The 25366-nt window shown below is 39.6% G+C and overlaps 1 protein-coding gene across 1 annotated transcript; it reads left to right on the top strand.

Annotated features, from left to right (window-relative positions):
• Positions 1-94: 94 nt before the first annotated feature.
• On the top strand, positions 95-22541 carry TEKT5 (tektin 5). Its single transcript, XM_010003199.1, has 7 exons — positions 95-662; positions 1900-1979; positions 2841-2911; positions 4563-4706; positions 7864-8086; positions 18965-19119; positions 22328-22541. Exons 1-7 carry the CDS (start codon positions 95-97, stop codon positions 22539-22541), a joined length of 1455 nt encoding a protein of 484 aa, XP_010001501.1.
• The last annotated feature ends 2825 nt before the right edge of the window (positions 22542-25366 follow it).

Here is a 25366-nt window from a genome sequence, read left to right as displayed (position 1 = left end):
ACGCTGCCCAGCCGGGTGGCAGAGGCGCCAGAGCTGCTCTCAGCAGCTGCAGCTGCTGCACAGCCCCGGGGTGGCTGCAGGAGCCCGGCCCAGGATGGAGTTTCTGGGCACCACGCAGCTGGCCAGCTACTGCGGCCCCAGGAAGAACTGCCTGTTCCCAAATCTGGTCGCCAACACCACCACCCCCAAGGACACCTACCAGTCCTGCTGCCCGCCAGTCTCCCGCTCCCTCACCTCCTGGAGGCCTGGCCTGCTTCGCAACGTGGTTTCTCTCCCTCCCAGCCCTGACAAGTCCTTCAGCAGCTGCGGGAGGCTGCCCACCATCCTGCCTGAGCTGCGCTCCAGCCTGCACGCCCGCTACAGCAGCCGCGACTGGCACCACGCAAACATGGTCCAGCTGAAGGGCTCCGAGACCTCCCGGCACTGCGCCGGCAGGATGAACGCCGACTCGAGCAGGATGATGCAAGACAAGGACCAACTGACTCATCAGATGCAAGAGGACAGTAAAAGGAACCTGAAAGAGAGGCTCTCCCACATTGACTTCTGGAGGTCTGAGATCTTCTATGAGCTAGAGCAGCTGCTGAAAGAGACCCAAGCCTTGGAAACGGCAAAGAAGCGGCTCGAATGCGCTGTAGATGAATTGCAAGGACCACTGAAGGTGGGTTTGACACAGACAGTTACTTCATGGCTGCACTGCAGAATGGGCAGATCAAACGGCTTTGTCTCTGCTGAATACTAGTATGACTTACACTGTTCTCATCGAGACAGATCTTGGTGAAACATTACCCTCAGTAAGAGAAACCTGACCACCATGGGCTTTATATATAAAAGCTAACACAGGAACCTGTCAAGACATTTCTATGCCCTCTTTTCCTTCCTTTCTGCTTGAGGGTCCAGGAGGCTGAGTCTCTCTCAGGCACTGGCCCATCAGCTCAGTACGTTACAGAAGAGCAGAAGATGGCCTTGGAAATGGCAAGATCCCATTATTCTTATCTACCTCATTTTTCTGCTATTGCTTGGTGAAAATAATATTTTCATTTAGGATAGCATATAATTGTGTTATATTTTTAAATTCTCCGGAATCTAAAAGACAAATTAATTGCCAACAGAAAGAGCCACAGTAATAGGAGTCAATAAATAATACCAGCAAAAACTCAAAACATGCAAAAATTAGAGTCAAAGTTCTCTTATAAATATCTGGAATACTGCTGATGGAAACTATGTCTGTCATGTTTCTAGGCAAGTCCAAGTAGAAAACCAAAATTCAGTATTCAGAAATTACTTCTTTAGTTGTATCTAGTGATTCAGAATGGCAGGCTGAGGATGCCTTCTATTCAGGGAGCTGAAAGGCTTTGTGCTAGCTAATGCTGTTTCATTGATTAGTATGGTTCTAAACAAGTGGATGAGACATTAAAGTCACCTCTTGGGGCAGGTTAACTGAATTCCCTACTCAGTGACTGTAGTTATGCAGTCATTCTCTTATATAGGTATGAAACTTCCAAACCTTGGCATTGGGTAAGGGAGAATGAAGGGAGATGAGTTAAAAAGAATTTGCTATGGGTGAGTGTAGAACAACACAGGTGTTTTAACCCACACATTTGGCAGAAAAGCTTGGGCATGTTGACATGTAGGCCTTGCTGCACGGTCAATAAGTAGCTAATGATGTGGCAGCTTTGGGGGCAGCTAATCCTTACCAGTATATGTTAACAGGTAGCTAGGAATGGGCCCCTGAGATGGATCAGTTGGGTGCAATGAAAACACCTACTATTCTGCTCCACCCTGAAGAGATGGCCATAACTTGACATATCAGCTCAGTGGCCCCTTCAGTGAGGTTCAAGGTTTCACTCCACACGCAGTCCTGACCCTAGTGGAAATATTCCTTGGTTTGCTTGCAGATAGCTCTGGAATGCTTGTACAACCGTGAGAACCGGAAGGGGATTGACTTAGTTCATGATGATGTGGAAAAGAACCTCATGAAGGTAAGACCAGACTTACTAGTTTATTTTTCAAACCATGGAAATAACTAAAAACCAACTAAATGTTTATCAGGGTAAAAACATTGCAATAATCTATTCCTTTCACATTTGGAAGACTGAGGGGATGAGGGGGAGGAGGAAGACATTTGGAAAAGCTGTACATATTATGGGTGGCTAATGATTCATCCTTCCTGGAGCAAAAGAAATAGCCCAGCATCCTGTTGAGGTCTTGTCCAGTTCTGTTTTTCCTGACCATATAAAACAAGGCACAAACATTTCTCAAGATTGTTTTCTGGGCCATGGTTTATAAAATCTCAGAAGTTCTTAGGGTTTACAATAGAAAATGTTGCCTTGCTATATCCATAGTGTTACTGAACAAAGAAAATGAGATGGATAGTAATGACTGCTGAATCTTTTAAATGAAAAAAATTTAATATTTTGCTACCATATTTGAATGAAGTTTTATTGGATGTGTATGAGAACAAAAATACTAGCAAAGAACATTATGGGACAACAGCATTGCTTCAAGCACTTTTCTGGATACAGAAGGATGTGCTGAGCACTCGGATAATCGGGACGCTTGTTCAGAGCCTACAGCCTGGAACTTGGAGTTTTAGAACTTTAATGAAGAATCAAGAAGCTAATTAACTTCTTTATTTCGCCATTTAATTTAGCGTGAGGCAGGATGAAATACTGCTAAATGTTCCATACGAACAGGCAAAAAACCACATCCTTTCTTGACCTACATTGCATTTGAGATATGTGAGATGGTTTAATCATCTAGAATGCAGAATAAAAAGGGTAAATTCACTTAAACAAATGAAGAGTGATGAAAGCACTGAAACCGTACACTTTCCATTGTAGGAGGTTGATGTTTTCAAGGACTGTCAAGAACTATTGACAAGACTAGCACAGAACATCGGTCAGCAGCTGTGGTAAGACAATCAATCTTGTTTTAAAGAGGAAAGCTGAAATCAGCCTGAGCTGGTGTCTCAACCGACTGAACATAGTAAAAGCAGAGACTGAGCCTGTATGATCTCACTGCCCTCTACTTCTCAATGACAGAATTTGTATTTTAAACCACAGAAGGGTAATACTTGCTATTTAAAGATGACTGAGACTCAATTTTAAAAAAAATGTTTAATCTGAAATCCTTCATTAAAATCAGGGACAGGAAAATTTCAGCTTAGAGTGTGCTGTGTAGCACACTGGAGTGAAGTTCAAAGGTTGTTTTTTTTTTTTAAATTACAAAACTGAATACAAAGTAAACTATTATTGACAAAAGAAACTGGAATCTAATCACATCATAAGGTATGAGATGAGTTCTGAAATGGACTTAAATTGTTTGAACATATATTTGTATATGTTGTTTTGTGTTTTTTTTTTTTACGGGAGGCTTTGGAATGTATTTTATTTCTTTGAGAGTACACAAATAGCCTACTAAATACAAAAGATATCTAAGTCAATCAATTATGTAAAACTTCTGAATACAGTGTTCTGTTAAATACACAGAACTGACAGATTCTGTAAGTCCTGTTGATATGACAGGATATGATTCTCAAAGTACCCACACACAAGGAAGATAAAACTGGACAGTTCTTGATTATAGGAGGAAAAGATTTTTTATAGGAGAAAAAGATTTTTATAGGAGAAAAAGACATAAATAGCTTTTATAAATTATTGCTCTTATTAATGACACTCAGGATTCACACGAGTCAGGTGAGATGAATTTATGCAGTTCATCCCAGTGCTGTAATATCTTTGGTATATGATCAGATAAAAGCTAAGTTCAGATTTGGTGGCATGAACTCTGTCAAGCTCTTTAGACTGGCATTTCTGGTTAGCTTTGATCCAGTTCTGTCACCACAACAGGCAGACCCATAATAATGCCAATTGACAAGTGCATCACAGAAACTGCAATATTTGCAAAAATGTCACTGTGTCTGCTGTCTTCCTGATGCACTGGAAAGCAAGACCTTGATTCTTCCTTCATCCATATTACTCTCATTCTAGCTCAAGCTTTGCCAGGCCTTCCCACCATTTGGGAAAGCCAAAGTATATTAAGTTACTAAAAAAATTCCTTGTGAGTAAGAAAGCAGAGATGGAGCAACATTCTCCCCTCATCAAGATCAAGATGAGCAGATATATTTAAACAGATTTTCTAGTGATGCACAATTTCAGTTATGCTGGGTGAATTTGTCCCCCAGATCAGCAGAGATGGGAAACCACAATTCTGGTCTCTGCTTTCCTTTCTCACTTACAGCTGTACTGGCATGAAGGTTTTAGTGGAAACCCTCCCTTCTGCTCTGAGGATTTCCTTCAGGTTGTTTTCACCATTTTGGGTGTCTGTCATCAAAATGACAAATGTTATTAAATGCAGTAAGTTGAAGACAATTCTTCAGGGAATATTCTCTAGAGGTAGAAGAGATGACTGGACAGCAGCTCCCTCTAGCTAAATCCTGGCACTGGATGTTTTAAAGCCGCTGTAAAAGCCAACAAACTATAAAATGAAGCACTGCAGGCAGCTAGTGAAAGTAAATAGTTATTTAGGTGGTTCAGATTAAGTGAAGTCTTTCCCCTTCACAGCATCAACAGAGATGTCCAGCATGCCCTTGAGCAGGATCTTTCTGACAAAACCTCAGCCCACGTTATTGATGAGAAGTGCTACGACCTGAGGAACACATCAGACAGCATCGCTTTTTACCACGGAATCGAGAAGATCGATGGGACGTGAGTATGAGCAGCTGTGGTGGCCTTGTCTCTAAGTGCTCCCTGCTGGAAGTAGGGGCTGTGGTTACAGCACCGTTCCTAGCCTTATCTCTGAGAAGTGAGATAGAAAGAAGTGACTTCTCTGCCTGCATGGCTCTTTTTCCTTGTGAAACCCTCCATCATCATCATGATCATCCTCAGTTATTCCCTGCCTCCTAACAGCTGGGAGTGTGGGAGGCCAGGCAGGAGCTGGCAGTCTGCAGCACCTCCAGCACGGATCTGCACTGAGCTGGGTGTTTCAGAGAGGACTATAGTTACCAGTTGTGTTGCAGCTGAGTCCTTGCCCTCCAACTCCTTTGTGCAGATGTCTCCCTCTGGTTTTGATTTACACTGTTCCAGACAGTGATTTACAGGTTCCAAACACACATCCAATCAAATAAAAATTCAGCTGAAGTGTGCAGCTAAGTGCATGCAGTCTGGTAAACAGCATGCAAGTGTACAGCAATGACTATATATAGTGGCTGTAAAAACAGCTTGGGTTGTTTGGAAATTAGTCCATCAAGCTATACAGAGATATGGATTAAACAGGATGATCAAGATTTGGCACAGCTCTAGCATAACAGGCTGAACTAAAATGTGCCAATTGTATACAGTTTTAAAACTTCATTACCAGTGGCCTCACCAAGACCTGCATCCAATCCAAAAGCAACAGCAGAACAGCAGCTTGCAATAGAGGGCAGTGTTTATGTGCTAAAGACTTGTTAGTTCCCCTATTGCTCTTCAGCACAGCAGTATTACAATGGTGAATGTACTTCCCAACATCAAATGATAACATTTCTGTCTTGTTGGAAGGAGAAAAAAATCATTATTGTTTGTTTACTTATGTTCTGCTTTTCCTTAAAAGATGACCTCATTCACTACCGAAATGAGGACATATCCAAAGGAAACTTGGCAGGCATTCTGCTGACTCCAGTAAACACTACCTTACTTTTAGGATTAGCATTGAATAAGATTATTCTTGTCAGCTCTAGTAAAAAACAGGCTCATGCGAGCAAGTTTAACAGCCCTTTTTCTTTCTCACCAACCATTATCCAAAGAAATGCCATTTTTCATTAACATTTTCCTGGAACTGTTTGACAGACTGAAACATACCTGCATCTCTTGGGAGCACAGCAGGTGTTTTCTGCCTCAGTAGAGTCAGCCGGATAAATCACAGTTTGAGAAAGCAATGTTATAGAAGAGATTAAGTATGAAGTATTTCAGATAGTCAAGAAGGAAACCTACTTGAAAGGTTAATTTTCTGATGAGAAAATGAATGTAATGCATCAGATCATACAGGGGAAAAAAACCCAACCCAAAACCAAATACCCTGCAGAAAGTACACTGAGGTTGTCTGGATCAGTAGCTGTAAGCACTGTCAGCTCAGGTTTAGTACGCTGATTTAATATGCATTTTACTGTGGTATCAGGTTGGTTACCTGAAACTTTTCAGGACAACTGCTTAAATAATTGTGTAGCACTAAGGAATTCCAAATAATTTAGCTGATCAGTACTTAAGTTTAAAGAGAAATACCCTATGAAAAAATGAAAAAAAGGCCCCTGAGAAAACAAACACTGACAAAACTAACTTCTCCTTTTTGCATCCCTTAATACTTACTCTCAGTGTTCAATTAAAAATATAAAGTGTGAAACTCACAAAACAGTGACCTATCCCTGCAGAGTTTAACATACAGGCCTAATTCTTAGAAAAAAATTCTGTGTGGAGAAAGAAGCTTGTCTCAGCCTTTCAGTTTAGCAAGTATCTGTACCTTTTCATAAAATATACAAAATATTTCTGGGTGAAGAGTATGAAGCAATGCAATAAAGAAAGTAGTGAATTCAACTCCAAAGAGAGTAGCTTATGCTGCAACAGCAGTTTTCAAGCCAGGGGGTCAGGCTGCAGGTTTAGAGCCCTACAGACTCCTGGCTTGGAAGGATGAGTCTGGGATTTACGTTCACCTAATTAGGATAATGGTGGTCATCTTTGATCCTGGGACATGAAGCCAAGCATCCCAAAGTTTGTTTCCATACAGGCAGAAGGAACATTCACAGGTGGCAGTTTGCAGTGCAGGAGCTCTATATTCAGCCTATATATATCTTCATAGGCTTTGCCATAGTAGAGCCATTTCTACTTGTCTTGTAGATATGACCAAATTTAACTGTAATAGCCCTCTAAGTTAAAGCAGAGGTGTTCATTTAATACATGGAGAAATAAGAGGATGGAGATACTTATCCAAATGACACAAAAGGACAATGTTGGGGCTGGAAGAAAATTCCGTTATTCCTTACTCTTAATTCAGTGCCTTATCCATTCCTTCTCATGATGAAGGCTACCAGGAGGTCGGAGCCACATGCTTTATTATGTAAATTGTACATATCTCATGAGGTAGGGCTGCTCTGAAAGCAGATCAGAGCTGTGAAGAGCTGTGTAACCATCCTTCTCCTTTGCTTTCTTGCTCGTTTTCCCTAAACTAGGTTGGGCTCTTATGTTCTCTGGTGGCTGGTGATGCATGAATCAGTTTCCCCAGAATGAATTTGTGTTCACAAAAGTAGATGGCATTGGAATCTAACCTGATGCTGTGCAAGGTACAGGAGATAATGATAAACAATGTAATAATCCATCAAAGCCATAAACACTTTGAAACTTGACATAGAGAAATGGGTAAAATTACAGCTGAAAATCAGCAGGTATGAACTCAGGCCATCACCTAAGCCTGCTAAAGACAGGAAGAAGCTGCACTGCTGACATTCATACCTGATCCTGAAAAAGTTTTTTTCTTAAACAAAAAACATGCTAGAAAAGGTAATTCTTTAGACAGCAAAACATAAACCTACTTACTTCGGAGTTGATGCCACAGCCACTAAGACCTTTAGTAAGCAGCTACGACATTCAAGCAAGCCATAGAAACACTGTCAGAGCAACAGCTCTACAGAAGTCCTTGCTCATTGTTGCCAAATATTTGGTCTATAGAGGAGAAAATAAAAAAGTGGGTATGAAAACTCTAGAATCACCTGGTGTCTGTGACTGCACAGTTTGTACAATTCAATGGATAAACATGTAGTGTAAATCAATGTAACTATCACTGAAACCTCACCTAAGCTTTTACTTTAATTATTTCTCTCTTTAAATTTCTAACTAGTGTTTCAGTTCCTGCAACGTGGGCTAAATTTAGCCAAGACAACATCAGGAACTCTCAACATGCAAGAGCCAACTCAGTCAAGCTCCGAGAGGATGCAGAGGCTGCACTGGAGAACACATCTGAGGAGATGTGGAACCAGTTCATCAGTACCAACCTGGCCTTTAATAAACGTATGGCTGAAGTGGCTGATATGAAGAATAAACTGCAAGCACAACTGGCCAAGGTAAGACTCACAAAGAGTTGGCAGCTGCAGTTTATCTTGGTTGTACCCAAAAGGCATAGAAGTCTTCTCTAGAGCTTAGCATAGGGTAGCACAGGGTTCACATCCAGAATCACAAACTGCATGGTGAGATTTCAAGATATGAACAGGGCTTTTGTCATGGTGTCCAGTTGTCACTCTGGCATAACTGGTTACAACTGGGATATAATGAAAAAAACAATATCTGTGTGCCTATACTGTTGCACCACTAAATAGCAATGATAAGCTACCCAGAGAAACTTGAGTAATCATATTTGTCTAAAGAATAACTAGCATGTATGGTAGACGTGGATTGAAGAAAGCATCAAATAAGATAGCACTCAATGAACTGTGCTGCTCTTACTGCTGAGTTACTGGTTAGCACATACATGGCAGAGACATTTTACTCACCACCAAGTCCACAGTAATGCAGTTACTTCAGAATAACAAACTGCTAGAGGAGAAAACTGTGTATGCTGGTAAAGAATAATTCAGGCTGGTCAGTGTTGTCAATGGAAAGGAAAACATAGTAGGTTTACTGAGCAAAAACATTGCTGGTTAGGATGTGGGTGAGGTTATGGGGTAGAAGTCCTGTTAATTCTCTTGGAGTTTGGTCTGAATCACAATACTGAATAGGCTCCAAATTCAGATCAAGTAATTAAGTCAGCACAAGGGAAGTCTCCAAAGAGCATTGGTTGTCAGTGATTCCCTCTTGCTTTTCTGCCTTCTCAGTCCAGGTGCTGTCTGCTCTGTTACATCACTGATGTATTCAGGAAATTGAGTTCACTTCAGGTTTTCATTGTCTGGTACTTGGCTTCTCCTGCCTGCCACTTCTTCTGGGGAAGCTGGCTGGTGAGGCTGACAACACCAAGTCTACCAGAAGTCTGAGAAGTTATTTGCATAGGGGAACAGTAAAAAGGGATTTAATCTCTGGATAATTTTGAACAGGAAATTATCAAAAACAGAGGGAAATGCTGTCCTTAAATATTTGTTTTATACTTGCCCCATTCACAGTAGAGCTGCTATGTACAATTATTCCCTGCCCACTTTTGCTTGATTTTCTTCTAGAGGAATAAGATAATTTGCCAACTTTACAGTGATAATCAAACTGAGTATGTGGGAGCAAGAGTGTGGTATAAAGCACTTCCTACTGCAAGTCCAAAGACCAGAACTCATCACAGCTGCAAGGATGATTGAAAGAATGGAAAACAAGCAATTGATAGAATAAGTTCCTCAATTTTCTCTTTAGCAGGCTAGAAAAAGTGATGTTAGCAGCACTAGATGACACTGCTTTATTTAGCTTATCAAGATAATAGTTAGGGTAGGGGGCAGAGAATTTGCTAAATCCACAAGGATCTATACAGAAGAAAAAAGAATTATAATTGAAGACTTTTTGCCAGAGCAGACAAAACCAAAAGAATCATTAGTGACCAGACAAAAGCCAGACAAATCTAGATGGGAAACATAAGCAGTTATTTTTCAGAGCAAAATAATTCACCACTGCATCAGCTCACCACAGATTTCTTAGCACCAGGAACTCAAAATCAGGATCACTTCTCCCTGGAAGCTCTAATTCCTCAACAGGCACAGGGTTACCAAGAGGAATTCCTACAGCATAGACTAGTGACATGCAAGCAGTGCAGACAGTGCCTAAATAAGATGCCTTTCTGAACTTAAGATTGAAAATTTCCCATTTATCTTTCTTTCCTAACTGCACAAGTCTCTGAATAATTTATTTTACTCAATTCTGGGATTAATCTGGTCATAACAATGCAAGGTTTATCCAGAATTTGGATAGCAGAACACTGGAAATATGAGGTGCTGGTGGCAGAAGCCCAGAAACCCTAACTAGGTATTTGGCAAGGGTTAGATCACAGACCAAAGAAGGTATTACAGCTCGAGTGTGTTTCATCACTGGGCTCACACTGCATGTGGTCATTTGGGGATACAAATATTCTGCAAGAGTTTAATCACAATGTATGACTCTGGTCAGGCTCAGAGTTACTCTGGGCTGGTGAACAGAAAATATAGTGTACACAATTTAGTGTACACAATTCAGTGTAGAACAGGGTGGTATGTTGTCTTCAGCATGGCTCAAGAAACACTGTTTATGCTAAGGGATGTTATGGTAAATATCTTTTACATCTGGTGTTAAAGTACACAAATCTTTAGGAAAAGAAGCAAAACCTTAAATTATGGAGCCAGCCCCTTGTTAGTATGTTTGCATCTCTTTTCCATGAAGTTAATATTAACATAAATAGTTACCTTGGCTTCAGTCCCCTGGAAATAACCAACAGAGCACGATGTTTATGTACATTAGCTCCAGAAATCGGTCAGAGCAGGCAGCAAGTGGCGTATTTACATAGCCCAGTACCTACTCCATACCTAAACAGCAGATTATCCTTGCTAGTTACAACACCTGCACTGTGCTCAGAGTGTTTCTGTGCCTAGAGGCAGACTGCTCAACACCACCCTTCCTGCAAGCCTTCCACTGCCTTGGAAGCACAGGGATCAGAAAGATGCTAGAAAAGCAGGTATATGTTTAGTAAAACCATGAAAAAAATAACCACCCACTCAGATAAACAAGTAGCCATGACTCTGAGTATTCCCTCTTAGTTCACTCAGCATGTGTGCTTTTAGAAATAGCTCAGTTTCGTGGGGTTTTTTACCCCTGGGGTGTGAAAAGGAGTATAATACATCAATATATGTATCCCTTTCCTTTTTGCCTGGTATAATTTTTACTCTGTGCCTGAAGAGCCTACAGTATTTTGTTTTAGTAAGTTACTCCATCTCTTAATTACTCCCGTAGGAGCCTCCATCCTTCACACATTTTTATTACATTTAAATTTATTTTAAAATTTAAGAGAAAACCTTTCAAGTTTAAATGATGGCTAGAAGAATTAAATACATTTTATAGCTACACAAATCTCTTCTAGTTCAAGAGACGAACCTACTTAATTTTATAAGTAGCATAAAATATAAAAGGAAAGCCTGGAAAACCTCAGTGACAATAAAACCAGAAATTGCCTATGAGCCTCTGAAATAGTTTTCAAGCTTCTTATCTGAGAAGTTCTGAAAGGAGCCCTCCTATGGCTGTTGTAAAAAACACAGCGAGTTCCTCTGAGCAGGAACACAAAGAAATATTAAAATGCTTTGCAAGCAGCTTGCAGGAGAGGGGCAACAGTGCTGTGAGCTGCAGGAAGGAGTATGGGTATAGCAGAGGAGGTACCTTCCCCAGGGCACATGCCCCACAAAGGCTTTCATCTCAGACCCCAACACGCCCTCACATACCTTTAAAATGTATATTTCTGTTGATCACCTTTTTTCCCCTTCCTCTTTTTAAGCCTTAAAATCTCAGTTATTTACAGTTTTTCATACCCTGGGTATACAGTTAATTTCATTTCATACTGGAACCTGTTTGAGAGTGAAGTTTTCAGATGATTAATGAAGAATGACTCAGAAGTGGTTGGAAAGGTGTGTGCTGGTTGGTGTAGGCAGCTCAAACTTGCCTGGAAAAACCTGTTTGAAGGAGGAAATAGTTCTTTAAGCTAGGAATAGACTTTTGCCTACAAACCAAGAGAAATTACTGGTGACAGCTAAGGCAATCACCTGAAAACAAAACCAGATTTCTCTCTCATAAAATTATTGCTTAATCTCATCAAATCATAAAGTCTTGCATAGACAACATCAGAGTATGAACTACAGGCAAGTGGAGAAACCTTGTAGGAGAAGCCTGGCTCCTCAACATGCCATGCAGCAATGCTCCACTCCATGGGTTAGCCTAAGGGGAAGGGCTAGTTATCATCATCAAGTGACAGCCATTGCACATCAGGATGTATTCAGGTTGTCATGAATCCAAGCATCTTTCTGTGAGAAATAACAAAAATGTCTTCCCACGCTGAGGGACACAGCTGCTGAGTAAAAGGCAGCCTGGAGTGAATGGACATGAGACACTGATACAGAGATAACTTCTTTCTGCCACAACATGTATGTGTGAGAAGCTGCAGTGGTTGCTACTCTTGCTGCTCCCTGCCCTCCCATCCATCTGCACTCGGGCAATTCATGCAGGCTTGACAGAACAAACAGCGCCTAGTTCAAGGCAGCAGGGCTCACGTGTATTAATATACCTGTTCCTTGTTCTCAGAAGGAGCTGTCTTGCAGAAAGCAGAGATGGATTTTTGCAGTAGCTTCTCCAGAAAAGAAGCATTTTCAGGCTGCAGGAATCATGAGACAAATGCCTTGCATTGACTCTGAAGTCAGGTTAAATTTAGCTTACGAGACTGGGTTGAGATTTCATTAATGCCTAGAAAGAATCTGGTTCCTGTCAAAAATCATATAGAAGAGTCACTTGAGCCATAGCTGTATCTCTCTGGCACCATCTCTTCCTAGAGACATCTCTCTGTTCAATGGAGGGATACCCCTCTGTTAGATGAGGTAACGAGACAAAACTGAGCATACACATGGCCCAAACTACCTGGTTTTTTTTGGTAATTTTGACCAGGCTTAGCAAAAACATAATAACATAGCATTTTATTTTTCTCTCCTAAATAACAATGCACTCTTGAAAGTATGATAGAGAGTAAAATGGAGAAATAGAACAGAACGTAGAGGCTTATTCTTGGTCTTCAATAGTTAAAAGTGTAGCAAGAAGGTATGCAAAGAGTTAAGCATTTTCTTGTGTATAGTTATGGCTTGCTCTGGTCTTTTGAAAATATTTTAGAAAATCCAGGCCAAGTTAAATGATCCCATGTTTTTCTCCCCCTTTAATTTTAATAAAGCCATTTAAAAATAAACATCTTGCCCGTTTTTAGGACCAGTGGAAAAGTTAAATAGAAACTGATTGCATATAAATATGAAATTGATTGGATTGCTTTCAGAAATTAAAGTAAAAAACCACATTTTGGAATTCAGTGGAAAGAGGATTTTTATAAGATTGTAAGTTATTATCCTGACCAAATGAAAGGCCCAGGGTCCCTAGATCCTGTGTTTGAATCTATGCTGAACAGACTAGTCTGTGTAAGGACACAGATTAAATGTCCAGATGTATATTTAAAGCTTTCTTTGTTTTAAAAGTATAGTATTTACATTCTGATACTTTCCTCCATGTCACGTTTAAAACAGTCATAAAGAAAATGTTGGGGATTTTATAGTTATCCTTTAGCATATGTAGATCCTTACATTAGCTTTAGCTTTCAGACCTGTTGACTGCATTTATGCCAGCCCCATTCCCATTGTTATGAAGCTTTATAAAGAAAAGCTTGCAATATTCCCAAATCCACACCAATCTCCCCACTCCTGATACTTGAGGAATAGTGCAAGGCATTGGTCTGAGGATATTTTCTCTGGGCACAAACTAAACCATAACTTCTCTTCACTATGAAACTCAGTCATCCCATAGGAGTACACACAACAAACACACAACAGCTGCTGCTTCAAATGATTCTAACTGCTTCAATACAATTGAAGCTTCAATACAATTGAAGGCATTACCTGCTGATGTCACTTTCTGTTGAGGAATGTCTGTTGGTTTTTTTCTTTTAAAGGTGCTTTTCTTCTTAAGAGATTCTTGGGCTATTCCCCAGCATCACCTGATTAAAAACAAAACAAAACTTGATAAGTTATAGAGCAACCTGCAATTAAGCTTCAAAATAAACAAACAACCCCTAAAAACAAGAGCAAGGGACATGGTAATGTCCATTAAAAATTTGTCTGCAACATGACAGTAAAAACTGTCAGGTCCAAATTAATTCTAAATTTGAGATCAGGGTTATACTTGTAATCTAAAGATTGCAAGGTATTGTAGTTTTACTTCAAAATAATGAAGAAATTAATTATTGAATCAGTCACAATTACACGATTTATTAAATTAAGTATGATAAACTCAACAAATATAACTTTAATAAAATAATTTGAATGAAATATGGGAACATAGATGGAAAACGTTTTTCAAAAACTGAGAGGCAAAATATTTAATGTATAGAACATTATAAAATGAGGAGGCACAAGAACTCTCCTCGCACCAATTTAGTTGGCTACTGCTTTTTGCAATCAGGTACTGAACACTGAGCAAAGCTCAGAACCAAAAAAGAAACCAGGACAGCTGTCAGACTGTAGCATTTTAAAAACTCTCATGTTGCACAAAGACTACCCTGATTACATGATGGGATGTGTGACTTCAGCAGCTCTTTCTCTCGGTCTAATCTTATCCAGCCTATAAAAAAGTGGCCTTAGTGAAGTGTGAGAACAGCAGGAGTGCAGTTTTCTACAGGCTCCCAAGAATGCTGCAGCACAAAACTTTACTCATGTCCTGGAAGGGAAAGTTTCCGGATGGGCAGCAGCCCGAGCCAGTGCCTCACCACACTGAGGAACACACTGCTCAGCGCTTGTTGTTTTTACTTCCTGCCTTTGGAGGTCATCCAGAAATGACGCAGACTGGTGCAACTCTATCTGGTGATCCTCCCCACCAATCCCTTCGTGTAGAGCAGATTATCTAAATTATTTTATCCAATGTCTGACCAGAATGAGTAACTGAAAACTGTTTGTACTAAGCCGCTGTGATGTGTTGGAGGTGGTTCCCCCGAGGCCATTTTTCTTTGTATGCCTTAAATGACAGTGTTTAAAAACACACTGAACCTGAACCACATCCACTTACATGCAGAGGAGCACAGCTTAGAGATGGAGGCATAGTTTCATGTTTGAATTTTGAGTATACAGGCAGGTCTAAACAATATATTTCTTTTACGATTGAATGCAAGTTTTGCTCAGTAGCTCTAATCAGTTACCTTGGTTGTGCACAATGTGCTGGCAGACTACCTGTATGAGCACCTAGTGAAGTTGGGTGGCATGAGAGTGTAGTTACTGCACATTGTGCCAACAGTCTTATAAGGGTTGGACTTAAAATTGAGTTTTCAGTGACTTTCACATGAAAGCTCTCTTTTCATGACTAAGAAACTACTGGCTTCTCAACTAAGAGAAACATTTTCTATTTAGACTCCAGAGCTCTGCCCTTTATGAACCTTAACGTTGTATAAATACTTTGAGTCACTTCTAGATACGAGACTCCTATTGTCCTCTGTCAGTTATATGCCATTATTTATGGGGAAGGCTCATACATCACTTTGTATTCTACAAAGAGAGGGCAACAGAGTCTCCTGCTGCTGTTTCACTAAGGGAACACCATGCCATGTAGGCAGTGGGGCACAGCCAGGTACTATCTGACAAAATAGCACCATAGCTGTAAAGAAATGGAAAAAACCTCAGGTTTTATGATTACCAACATTCATGCACTTGAAATGTTACTACTGAATTTGAAATACACATAGGTTTGTGTTCTGATGGTTGTACTTGCATGCGGCCACATGTGAAAGCATCAGAAGAGGGTTTAAGAAACGTGTGGGTTCAGAAACACACCTAAAATTCTCTGCTAGCTGAGCTTAATGAAAATAGCCTTTCCAAGAGACTGAGGACAGTTTATATGTGTACAGTCTGCACAACATCTTCTCTACTAGAATCAGATTTTTCCTTCTGCATAAAAAAAATAATCTGATAAATAATTGATTTTTGTATGCAGTCAGAATGAAAGAGTAAAGTGCACCCAAAACTTACAGAAGCTTTGTCACCTAGTCCTGGAATGGCCATATGCAATGGTTATAAGCAATCTTTTTATAATAAGAATTCGTGGCAGAAGAGTGGCACTGTTATTTGAAATACTCAAGACTACTAAATTTCTTCCCTAGTCCTCTTATAAATTTGTGTAAGGCTTTCACAGTTTGCTGCAATATGTTTCTGTGCACATGCTGCCTCCCTTTTGATGGCTTCCTGCTTTCCTTCCATGTGGGGAATAAACTCAAGGTACCTCTACTAGTTTCAAAGAAAAAAAGGGCAAGAAAAACATTTCTAGCAGAAATGTTAATTTTATCCTCTTCTCTAACCTGATTAGAACAATTAGCACTAATTAAGAGAGCTTGTAAACTTAACTCCACTCACTGAATAAATGAAATTTTGTTTGATTCATATTATGACAGGACAGAAAGCACCAGCACAGTGACTACATTACATGCTTAGCATAATGTGAGCACATCTGAGAACTGCACCATTGCTCTGGGGAACTGGTTTCACAGTCCTGGTTCATTTCTAAGCAAGTGCTCTGGGCTGATTTAATCACATGGCCTCATTGATAGATTTTCTGCACAAAGCTGAGTCACCATTTCCAACTGCTGCCCAAGAGAGAAAGTGTTACTACCAATAAAGCTCTAAGTCTGAACCCCAAAGGTCCAACCCACAATCTGAACTGAGAGTAGAAGTCCACTGTTGCACCATAACTACAAACAAATTACTTAAACCTTTCTGAAACAGAGACATAACTTTGCCCAGTTCTTACAGGGCCAAGATGTTGCTTTGTACCACTGTTTTTAGTTTGAATTACACTTTTCATTAAAAGGAAGTAAATCTGCTTACAACTTGCTCCAGTTTGTGAGTAGAATTTCTGTAAAAGGCCAACATCCTCCCAGTGCCCTGCTGCAGGGAACAGCACAACAGGGCAGTGAATTGGGCTCTCTCTCAGGCAGAAAGGCTCAGCAAGGGAAACGCCACTGCAGGGACAGAAGCTGTAACATAAACACAGGAAAGGAGGACCCTGCTAAGCAGAGGGTGACCTTTAAAAGCACTGAGTATCCTTTGCCTTGCAGCCTTGCTGTGTGCCCATCAGTTGATGTTCTTGATTAGCAATGATGGTGAACAGTGGGAGCACAGGATAGGACTAACAAACTTGACATGCATCTGCTGAATCCCCAGCAGCCCACCTAGCATGCACAGAGGAACATACCTCTTTGGGAGGTTGTCAATAGATAAGGCCTGACAACAGCACAAACTGTTCAAATTCTGCCTCTGAGCAGCAGAAGTCCCCAAACCCTTATTGTTCAATTCATGCATAATGAAGATATTTAACTTAATCAAGCCTCTTTCCCTGGGTTTTTATCTACAGAAAGATGTGTAACTAGTAAAATTGTAGACAAGATGTAAAATGATGTATCCAACACTGCAGTCTTATCATAAGTAGTTCCTCTGCAAAGCAAATAGCTATCAATGCACACCAGATTACTTGCATAAATATTTCCTCTAAAACACAGCTAGCTTACAGTTATCTAAGGAGGAACCACTGCAGAAAAAAATTACAGAGAAATTTACTACTGCTAACTTCACTTTCTTCCATGCTATATCCTCTTAATAACAAACCAGATTGTTTCCCCTTACGTCTCCAAGCAATAAAGGCTTATTTTTGGATGAGGATGCTCTCAAGCTAGCTCTGTGAGAACCAGCCATGGCCCCAAAGGGCTCAGTACAGTGTGGAGACCTGGCTTCAAATCAGTACAGTCATGTTCATACACTGCTGCTTCAGGGTCCAAGATGATTCATCTACTGGAAAACTGCATTGCTATAAGGGCTGAACTGGTTTGGATAGTGCTAGCCAGGAGATGTTTCACATTGTTCTACTATACAGTGTCAACAAGCCCTGAAGGATTTGGACTGGGATGCTGGTTCCTGGCATCCTTAATTCTTTGTGTTTTTTCCTGTAGATAAACTTTAAGCAATTTTCAATCCACACACATCATCAGCAAACCTGATACAGCTTAGTGTGTAAGATCTAAATAGCAGCATAATTTTAATCACATTATGCAATTTTAAGTGGCTGTTTAAATTCAAGTTGCATTGATTTTAGGAGATTGCCTGAGAAACTACATTAGTTCAATTTATTCTCTTCCATTTTAAAGCTGCCACAGGAAAATGGTTAAACAGGATCATCACAGTAGATGTAACGGATCCTGATAAATGAAAGCAACATAATAATCAATCAGCCAGGACATATTACCCGAATATAAATACTTAATCCCTTCTTTCTTTTTAAAGACTGAGCAAAACTTTTCCCTTGCAATTTCTCTCATGTTTTCCTACAGATTAAGACATGTAAGAAGCACTTAGTAGTATTCTCAGGGATAATATACAATAACATGCATTGCAACTAAAAACTATGCTATACAAAATCCATGGGCCTCTCCTTTTTCATGATATTTCACTCCATATCTTCTCCATTTACAGAAAATAAGCCTTTAAAGGAAGTTGGAGTTTTCAAAACTTTGAGAATTTAGTTTTGGTATGAAAATATGACTTGCATTCATATGCTCTTGCAGCAAATGTCCCCAAAGTATTTGGAGTGTGAAACAGCAGAGGTTTTGAATTTTTATGAGGCAAAAGGAAATCAGAATTGAATGAAGGTTTAAATGAAAATGACAGTTTATTGGAATTCTGCCTTTGCAAAATGTTCATAGATCAAGCAGCAGATTTTTTTTTTATTTAGGAGAAAAATTAAATAATGAAGCAAAAATGGAAATCAGTCTCTGTAGAGCTAGATACACTGGTTCTCTGAAAATGGCTTTATCACAAACACACTTACAATAATGTCACAATAATGCAGTTTTTCTCCTCTGCTCGTAATAAATTTTTATTCCAATTTGCCTACAAATTTCTTAATTGAATAATAGGAAAGAGATGGTGTATTTCTTAGGTGAAGTTTTTCACCTGTTTCACAGGAACAACTTCACTAAATGCTTTCATGTCATGCAGGAGTGTTCAGCCTCTCTCTCTTGTGAGATTTGATTAATGCATGTCCTTTTAAAGAAGTGGCAAGATCAAGCCAACTTTATACAAATCCATCCAATTGATGCAAGTTTAATAGTAATCTCCTCCCCTAAATTAAGCAAAATGACATGCCAGAATGGAAGCAGTTCCAGCAGGAGTGTTTAAAACCAGAGGCAAGTTCTGATTTTGGATGCAGACTTAAAAAACCCAACATTGTGCTTTTTTCAGATACTTCAGGAAATCTTCCAGACAGAAGATACAATCATGTTACTGGAGAGATGCATAAAGGCAAAGGAGTATCCCCTGAAAGTGGCTCAGACCCGCCTGGAGGGAAGAACTAAACGACCCAATGTAGAACTTTGCCGTGATGCACCTCAATATCAGTAAGTAAAGGACAGGTTACTCTGTCCCATCCTTCATCAGCCACTTGAGAACATGAAACTTAATGAGTGTTAATCAGTTTGAGGAGTTTGGAATTGCAGTCATTACATTGTGATATGAGTTCTGGGAGAAAGAAGCAAAACCCAAGTAGCTATGTTGAAATAATGGGCTAAAACATGTTAAAGTTCCATGTGTGTAGTTGCCTTTAGAGTCCTTCTCCCAGGAGAGGTAAGAGCTCAATTTCTGTTGGTGGCTGTTAGCTTTTGGGATTCAGTCTCATGTCCAACTTGGGATTTAGGAGTTGATTTTAATTCCCTTCTGTATGAAACACAATATTTCACTTTAGGAGATACCTAATTTTTGAAACGTTATTCCATACAAAATTCTTTCTTTTGATGCAAAAAAATTATCTAATGGCCAAGCTCCTTAAAAAGCTAATTGCAAATAGGAATGATGCAGCATCTCTTATTGCATCAACACAGTGACTCCTGTATCATCTCTGTATGGGTTAGCTCACTTGGCATAAATTTTGCTCATCTAGCTGTGGGGGCTTCCCAGCACATGTTGGCATCATCTCGGTGATCCCTGTGCTATGGTCCTTTGTGTAGTGTGTACTGTGTCTTTCTGGATATACAAAAAGATGTCCAAGATACTAGCCTTCCTTCCTTAATGACTAAAAAAGGGTCTTCTACATCTTAATCCCATTTATCTCCCTCTAATCCAGTTAGAATACAATAGTGTTCCAAAAGAATCCTATTTTATTTAAAGTACTGTCTTCAAAATACTTGGTGGATTTTTTTTTTCCCAAGAAATACCACACCAGAGTTCCTCCCATAGCTGAATTTCATAGCCTAGTAAGAGAATTTTGCATATTTTCATGAAATGTAGAAAACTACTCCCTTTTTATTTTGTCTCCATCAAATTCCCACTATATATAACAGCTTCACATACAAGATAAATGAAGTACATCATGCTTTAAACTGAGTGTTTATATTTTTGCTAAACAGTGCTTTATAAGCTCAAAAAGCTTCTATTCAAACAAGGGCTATAAATCATAGTTGATTGTATTGGTATCTTTTGACTTCTTTAACTTGATAAACTGTAAATTGTAAAATGCAAGATATTTTTTCAGCCTCACATCTTAATCAGATCTTCACATTTCCTTTGGTGTATCCACATATTGATTTCTTCAACTTGACATTCTTGTCACAAAATAGTTTTGGGTCCGAATTCTTTCATATCCACTTGGATAGTTTTATTCACGTGGCTTTTCATAGCACAGAAATTGTGGCTGTTCTAGAACAGCTGTGAGAAACCACAAGTTCTGCTTGCACTGATGCATCCATTCACTGAGCAGTTACATTCACGATGGGATCATTTCCCACTTCAGTTACCCCCACACCATCAGTTTGGTATGCAAATAAGTTAGTATCAGAATTTTATTTAAAAAGCCTAAAGAAAATGGTCTTCAGTATTAACACACAGCTAATGCCTTGTACTCTTTTTTTCTCCCTGCTTCCTCCCTGAAGGGCTCTTCCACAAAAATGTCTGCAGCATTGTGATTGGTATCAGTCCAGTCATGCACACAAGATATAAAACTTGTTTGATTTAGGATCAAAAATATCCTGAAGCAGGGTGCCACATTATCCCTTCTTCCCATAATTGCCAGTGATGTTGTTAATGTTTTACACAGAACCCTTTGGAACAAGTTTGGAATCTTCATTTGAAGTCACTGGAACATCAGAATGTCTGAGTATTTTCTTCAATTAGAGTGAAAAGACATGAACACAACATACTTAAAAACAAAAAGCACACAAGGGTTCTGAATTAATCAAATTTCTAGTAGCTTCTAAGTTATGCAGGAGCTTCACAAGCTGTTACACAGCTATTCAGAAGTCTTTTAGGCTTAACATACAAGTCTTCTGTCACTCTAATATGGTTTCCAATATTTTAACCAAAATATTTATACAAATACATTGCTTACTAGCTGTAGTTATACTGACAGATAATTAGCTTATAATGTTCTCCTTCCTCCAATGCATAAGAATTTTGCATTTCCACAGACCCTCATCCAGACCAGGTTATATTGTTGGATGCTGTAGGTGATCCAAATACTTGGATCATCATAACTGCAATTAGAAATAGAAATTCTGACAGATTATTTGAAATTTGGACACTTCTTTCTATCACAGTTTTTTGGCTGAACTCCCATCTCAAATAAAATGTATTTTCTTAGAGAAAATCCTGAGAAAGTAAAACCATTTTCTAATTCACTTTTTAAGGATATTTTGCTTTTAAGTAATTTAAGTGTTATTTTTCTCATGTGGTTTAATGCAAGAAGGAATTCAGTCCTATAGCTCAATTGTAATAGAGAAAGAAAATATAAAAGTAACCACTTCTTTGTAATACGTAAATGTTATCTGGGTTTGCTGTTTATTTAAAGGGAAGTGCTGATGTTGGCACTTGTTCTCTGTGTGTGCTGCCAACTTTGTAGCTGAAGGGATTAGAGAGAAAACAAATTAATAAAGTCTAGTTTTTCAAGTTAAATCAACAAGTTAAAGTGGGTTCTGGAAAAATCAGTCTTATAGTCTATTATGCACTGCAGAATTAATAGAACATTAGACTAAGTACAAAGCTGACAGTGTTAAAAAGAGTTCATAATTCAGTGACTATAAGAGATTTCCACTGATATCTCCACTGATAAGCCAACAGAAGAAGCGTGGCTAGTATTAACTCACAGAAAATCTTTTTCAGAGCTTCACATTTGTTATTCTGGCAAGTGATTCTAGTTCAATTAGCAGACTTTTGTGCCAAATCTAGATAGTTTAGCACATCCTGCTGCACAAGTTTAAGCTATCATGAGCTACACCAACACTCTCCAGTAACATCCATCCCAAACATATTCTACAGGATCACATACAAGTTCTCAAAACATCAGTGCTACACAAGAGAGGCTGCAAGTGAAGAGCAATTAGAAAGCTACATCAAAGCAGAATGCCTTAATCTGCTGTTGGAGCTCAATGCAAGCAAGAAATCATAACTTCTTCTAGTTGTTATGCAAGCTAGTTTGTCAAATAGGTTTCATATGATTCAGTCCAAGACAGCTATTCAAATCCTTCCTGAAAGTGTGACCTGTCCACTGTCAAAACAGGAATGTGTTGAGGGACTCCTAAAGTTATATGAGCAACGTGTCCCCTTCTCTTTTTTCAGGCTTGTCACTGAGGTTTACACTATAGATGACACCATACAGTCCCTAAAGCAACGTCTGCAAGAAGCCCATGATACTCTGCAGATGCTGGTCCTCAACAAATCAAAGCTGGAACATGACATTGCTGTGAAGACAAACTCCTTCTTCATTGACAAGAAGTGCATGGACATGCGCAAAGTCTTCCCCAGCACCCCACGGCTCGTTGGCTACACCTGAACCCACGTGGCTTCAGCATCTTAACACATGATATACAAGTGGCAAAGGTTGCATATATTTTCTGAAGGAGATTCTTATTAGTTTTCTCAAATAATAAAGTCCTATAGAAATAAACTACTGAAAGTTGATGTCATGCCTCTCTCCTTCGAGCAACCCTGTATTCTCAACTATAGCTCCTATAAGTAAAATAGAATTAGTAGATTTATTCTAACACTATCAGACCATGCTGGAATCACCCGACAAATATTACAAGACATAGGAGTTACTAGCTAGAGAAAGCTAGGAGTTACTAAGCTAGGTACTAGCTGTACCTCTCAGCAGAATTAGTACAATACAGGATAACTGTTCAAGATAATGTGCCATCTGTGCTTCAGTCCTTGTCTCGAAAAGTCCAGCTCAAATGCTTACCCCATCCTGACACTCTCTTCCTATTCCACAGTGCTTCTTTTCATGTTTCAGTTAGAGAAGGCTGAACAGACTTGATTCACAGAAGATGAAGGGCAATTTCTCTACCTCTTTTATTCTTATAAGTTTGATTTTTCATGCAATTTAATACAAAGAAAATTTGACTATTTATATGAGCTATTTGTGACTGATGTGATTTTTGCCTGTCTGAAAGTTCTTAACTATTTAGAAATATACACTCTCCATCATTAGATCTCAAAGGATTTCATGAGCAAAGACAGAACCTCTGCTCTGTTGTTTCTAATGAGCAAGTTTAGACAAAGTGGGAACAGAACTGGCATCCAGGAACATGGTGTTCTTCCAATGTGCTGAAACTGTCCTTCAGTCTGTAAGTCAAAACTGCTCAGCTTTCTAGGTCTCAATGGAGCAGCTCCCCTGCGTGATAGGGAGGGTGGAATGGGCTTTCAGCTCTGACTTTTCTGGATGACAGTTGAAACACATTAACAGCACAATAATCCTTATAGAAAGATTTGAGGAAGAACTAGTTTTAACTAATGGTAAAACAGTCTGACTGCTTTGGACAAAAAGGAGCAGTGATGGTTTAATGTTCTTTGTGCTTCTTCCTGGATTCACTCACTCATTTATAGAGTAACTGGTAAACTACATTTCTAGCTGCTTCCTGCTACCTCAGAGTCCTCTCTACAGGGTAGCTCTAAGAACACACAGAACGCATATTACACTGGACCAAAGCCAAATCCAAAACAATGCTAGATTTGAAAGTCTCCTGAATAAACTGGCACTGTTCCGTGTCCTTTGTTTTCCGTGGGTGGTGGCTTAATCCAGCTACCAACAGCAGTAACGTTGCTGTGGCTGCTGGGCTGAGCTCTGCTGCTGCTTCCTGTGCACTAACCTCACTGTCACTGAGCATGGCTGTGGCTGAGCCATCCTTCATTCAGATTCTCTCTTTCAGTTAAAAAAAGTACTATCTCCTGGCTATTGTGTCAAACCACTTCCATAGTCATATGTTTTAAAGATTTTAAATAATAGGGAACCATTTTAGAACACAGGATTGAGAAGTGACTTGTGGGCCAGTTTCTGATACTCATTAGACCCATCACATGTTGACTACACTGCATCTTGATTTGCTAAATAAGGTTAATGCCATAGTCATGCTGCACATGACTGTGGAGAAGGCAGGCTGCTCTCTAATGCCAAAGGGTGGCATTTAGGAAGAAATGTCTCTGAATATAAGGAAAGTTCCAGAAATAATATGTTTGTATTGCAATATATGACTGCAAAGCAGTTCAGGGAGCCCTGGAGATGTGTTTCTGAAAATAGGAGGAGCTCTGTTACTGAAGACTTCACAGATAATTTGGTTTGAATTAATAGTCATAACCTTGCTATTTCTTACTCAGAAAAACTTCACAACTAAGTTCTATCACAGAACTCCCCCTTGGGACATGGCTTTAGGTGGGAGGAGTGAGGAATCTTGCTGTTTTGTTTCCCAGTAGGAAAGCTGTTACCACTGGTAACACTTTCCTCCCTCTCTATGCCTTTGTATGGAGGCAAGGGAGATGTTATCGGTTGCTTCTGTTAATACCAAACTTTAGAATAAAGCACTTGATTTGCATTTCATATACTATTTTTACAATCTATGAAGAATAATATTTATGTTGAGCTGTTAAACATTGACAATAGTCCCACCCTATTTATCAAATACTGACAGCTGACCAAGCAAGGGAGTAAAAATTATTTGGAAATTTGGATCTTCTTGAAGCCTTTAAATATATTTCTAGAAGTTGGAGGCATTCCCAGTTCACACAGCTAACTCTACTAGCTAGAAATACTTTCTACCCTTCTTATGCCAAGAACTCAATTAAGAAATATATAGCAGAAGGAAGGCACTTCTAAGAGCTGAATTCTTTTAACAGTTCTTGACAGAAGAAAAAGGGGAGGGGGGGGGTGGTGGTGGTGGTGTGGAAATCCTTGTCTGAAAACAATCAACATCAATGACATTTAGCCCTGAATTTCAAAATCTGGGGGCTTTGGGTTGGAGATCGTGGGGCTGAACAATAGTTCTGAACAGTACAAATTCCAGCTCCTTCCTGACTGTGCCTTTGTTCAGCAATATTCTCTCCAAGACCTCAACACTCCTTTTGGGTGGAGTGCTCACTTGGTACATTGTCACTGCAAACAGCACTGAACTTGTTTGAACACAGCATGAACTCCTGTAGAGGGTGACTGCCCAAACCACGGCCCCAGGACAGTGAGCACTGCTCTGTGGGAGCATCACTCTGCTTGGGAAGGGTAATTCGCTGGGATTCAGCTGCCATCAGCAAGGATACATTTTTAGAGCACTGCAAAAATAACAATATGGTACAAAAATCATCTTCCCTAATTATGACTGACCAGAGGATATT

This window comes from Chaetura pelagica, unplaced genomic scaffold (assembly GCF_000747805.2).
Source record: "Chaetura pelagica isolate M959 unplaced genomic scaffold, ChaPel_1.0 scaffold138, whole genome shotgun sequence".
NCBI classification, from domain to species: domain Eukaryota; kingdom Metazoa; phylum Chordata; class Aves; order Apodiformes; family Apodidae; genus Chaetura; species Chaetura pelagica.
The sequence above is the reverse complement of the archived record's forward strand: the minus strand, read 5'-3'. Positions and strand labels throughout refer to the sequence as shown.

Bases quoted from the DNA above. Each gene is read 5' to 3' on its own strand.
- TEKT5 (XM_010003199.1), top strand. From the start codon at position 95: ATGGAGTTTCTGGGCACCACGCAGCTGGCCAGCTACTGCGGCCCCAGG. The intron at 663-1,899 runs GTTTGACACAGA...GCTTGCAGATAG, and splicing joins GCAAGGACCACTGAAGGTGG to CTCTGGAATGCTTGTACAAC. The intron at 1,980-2,840 runs GTAAGACCAGAC...TTTCCATTGTAG, and splicing joins TGGAAAAGAACCTCATGAAG to GAGGTTGATGTTTTCAAGGA.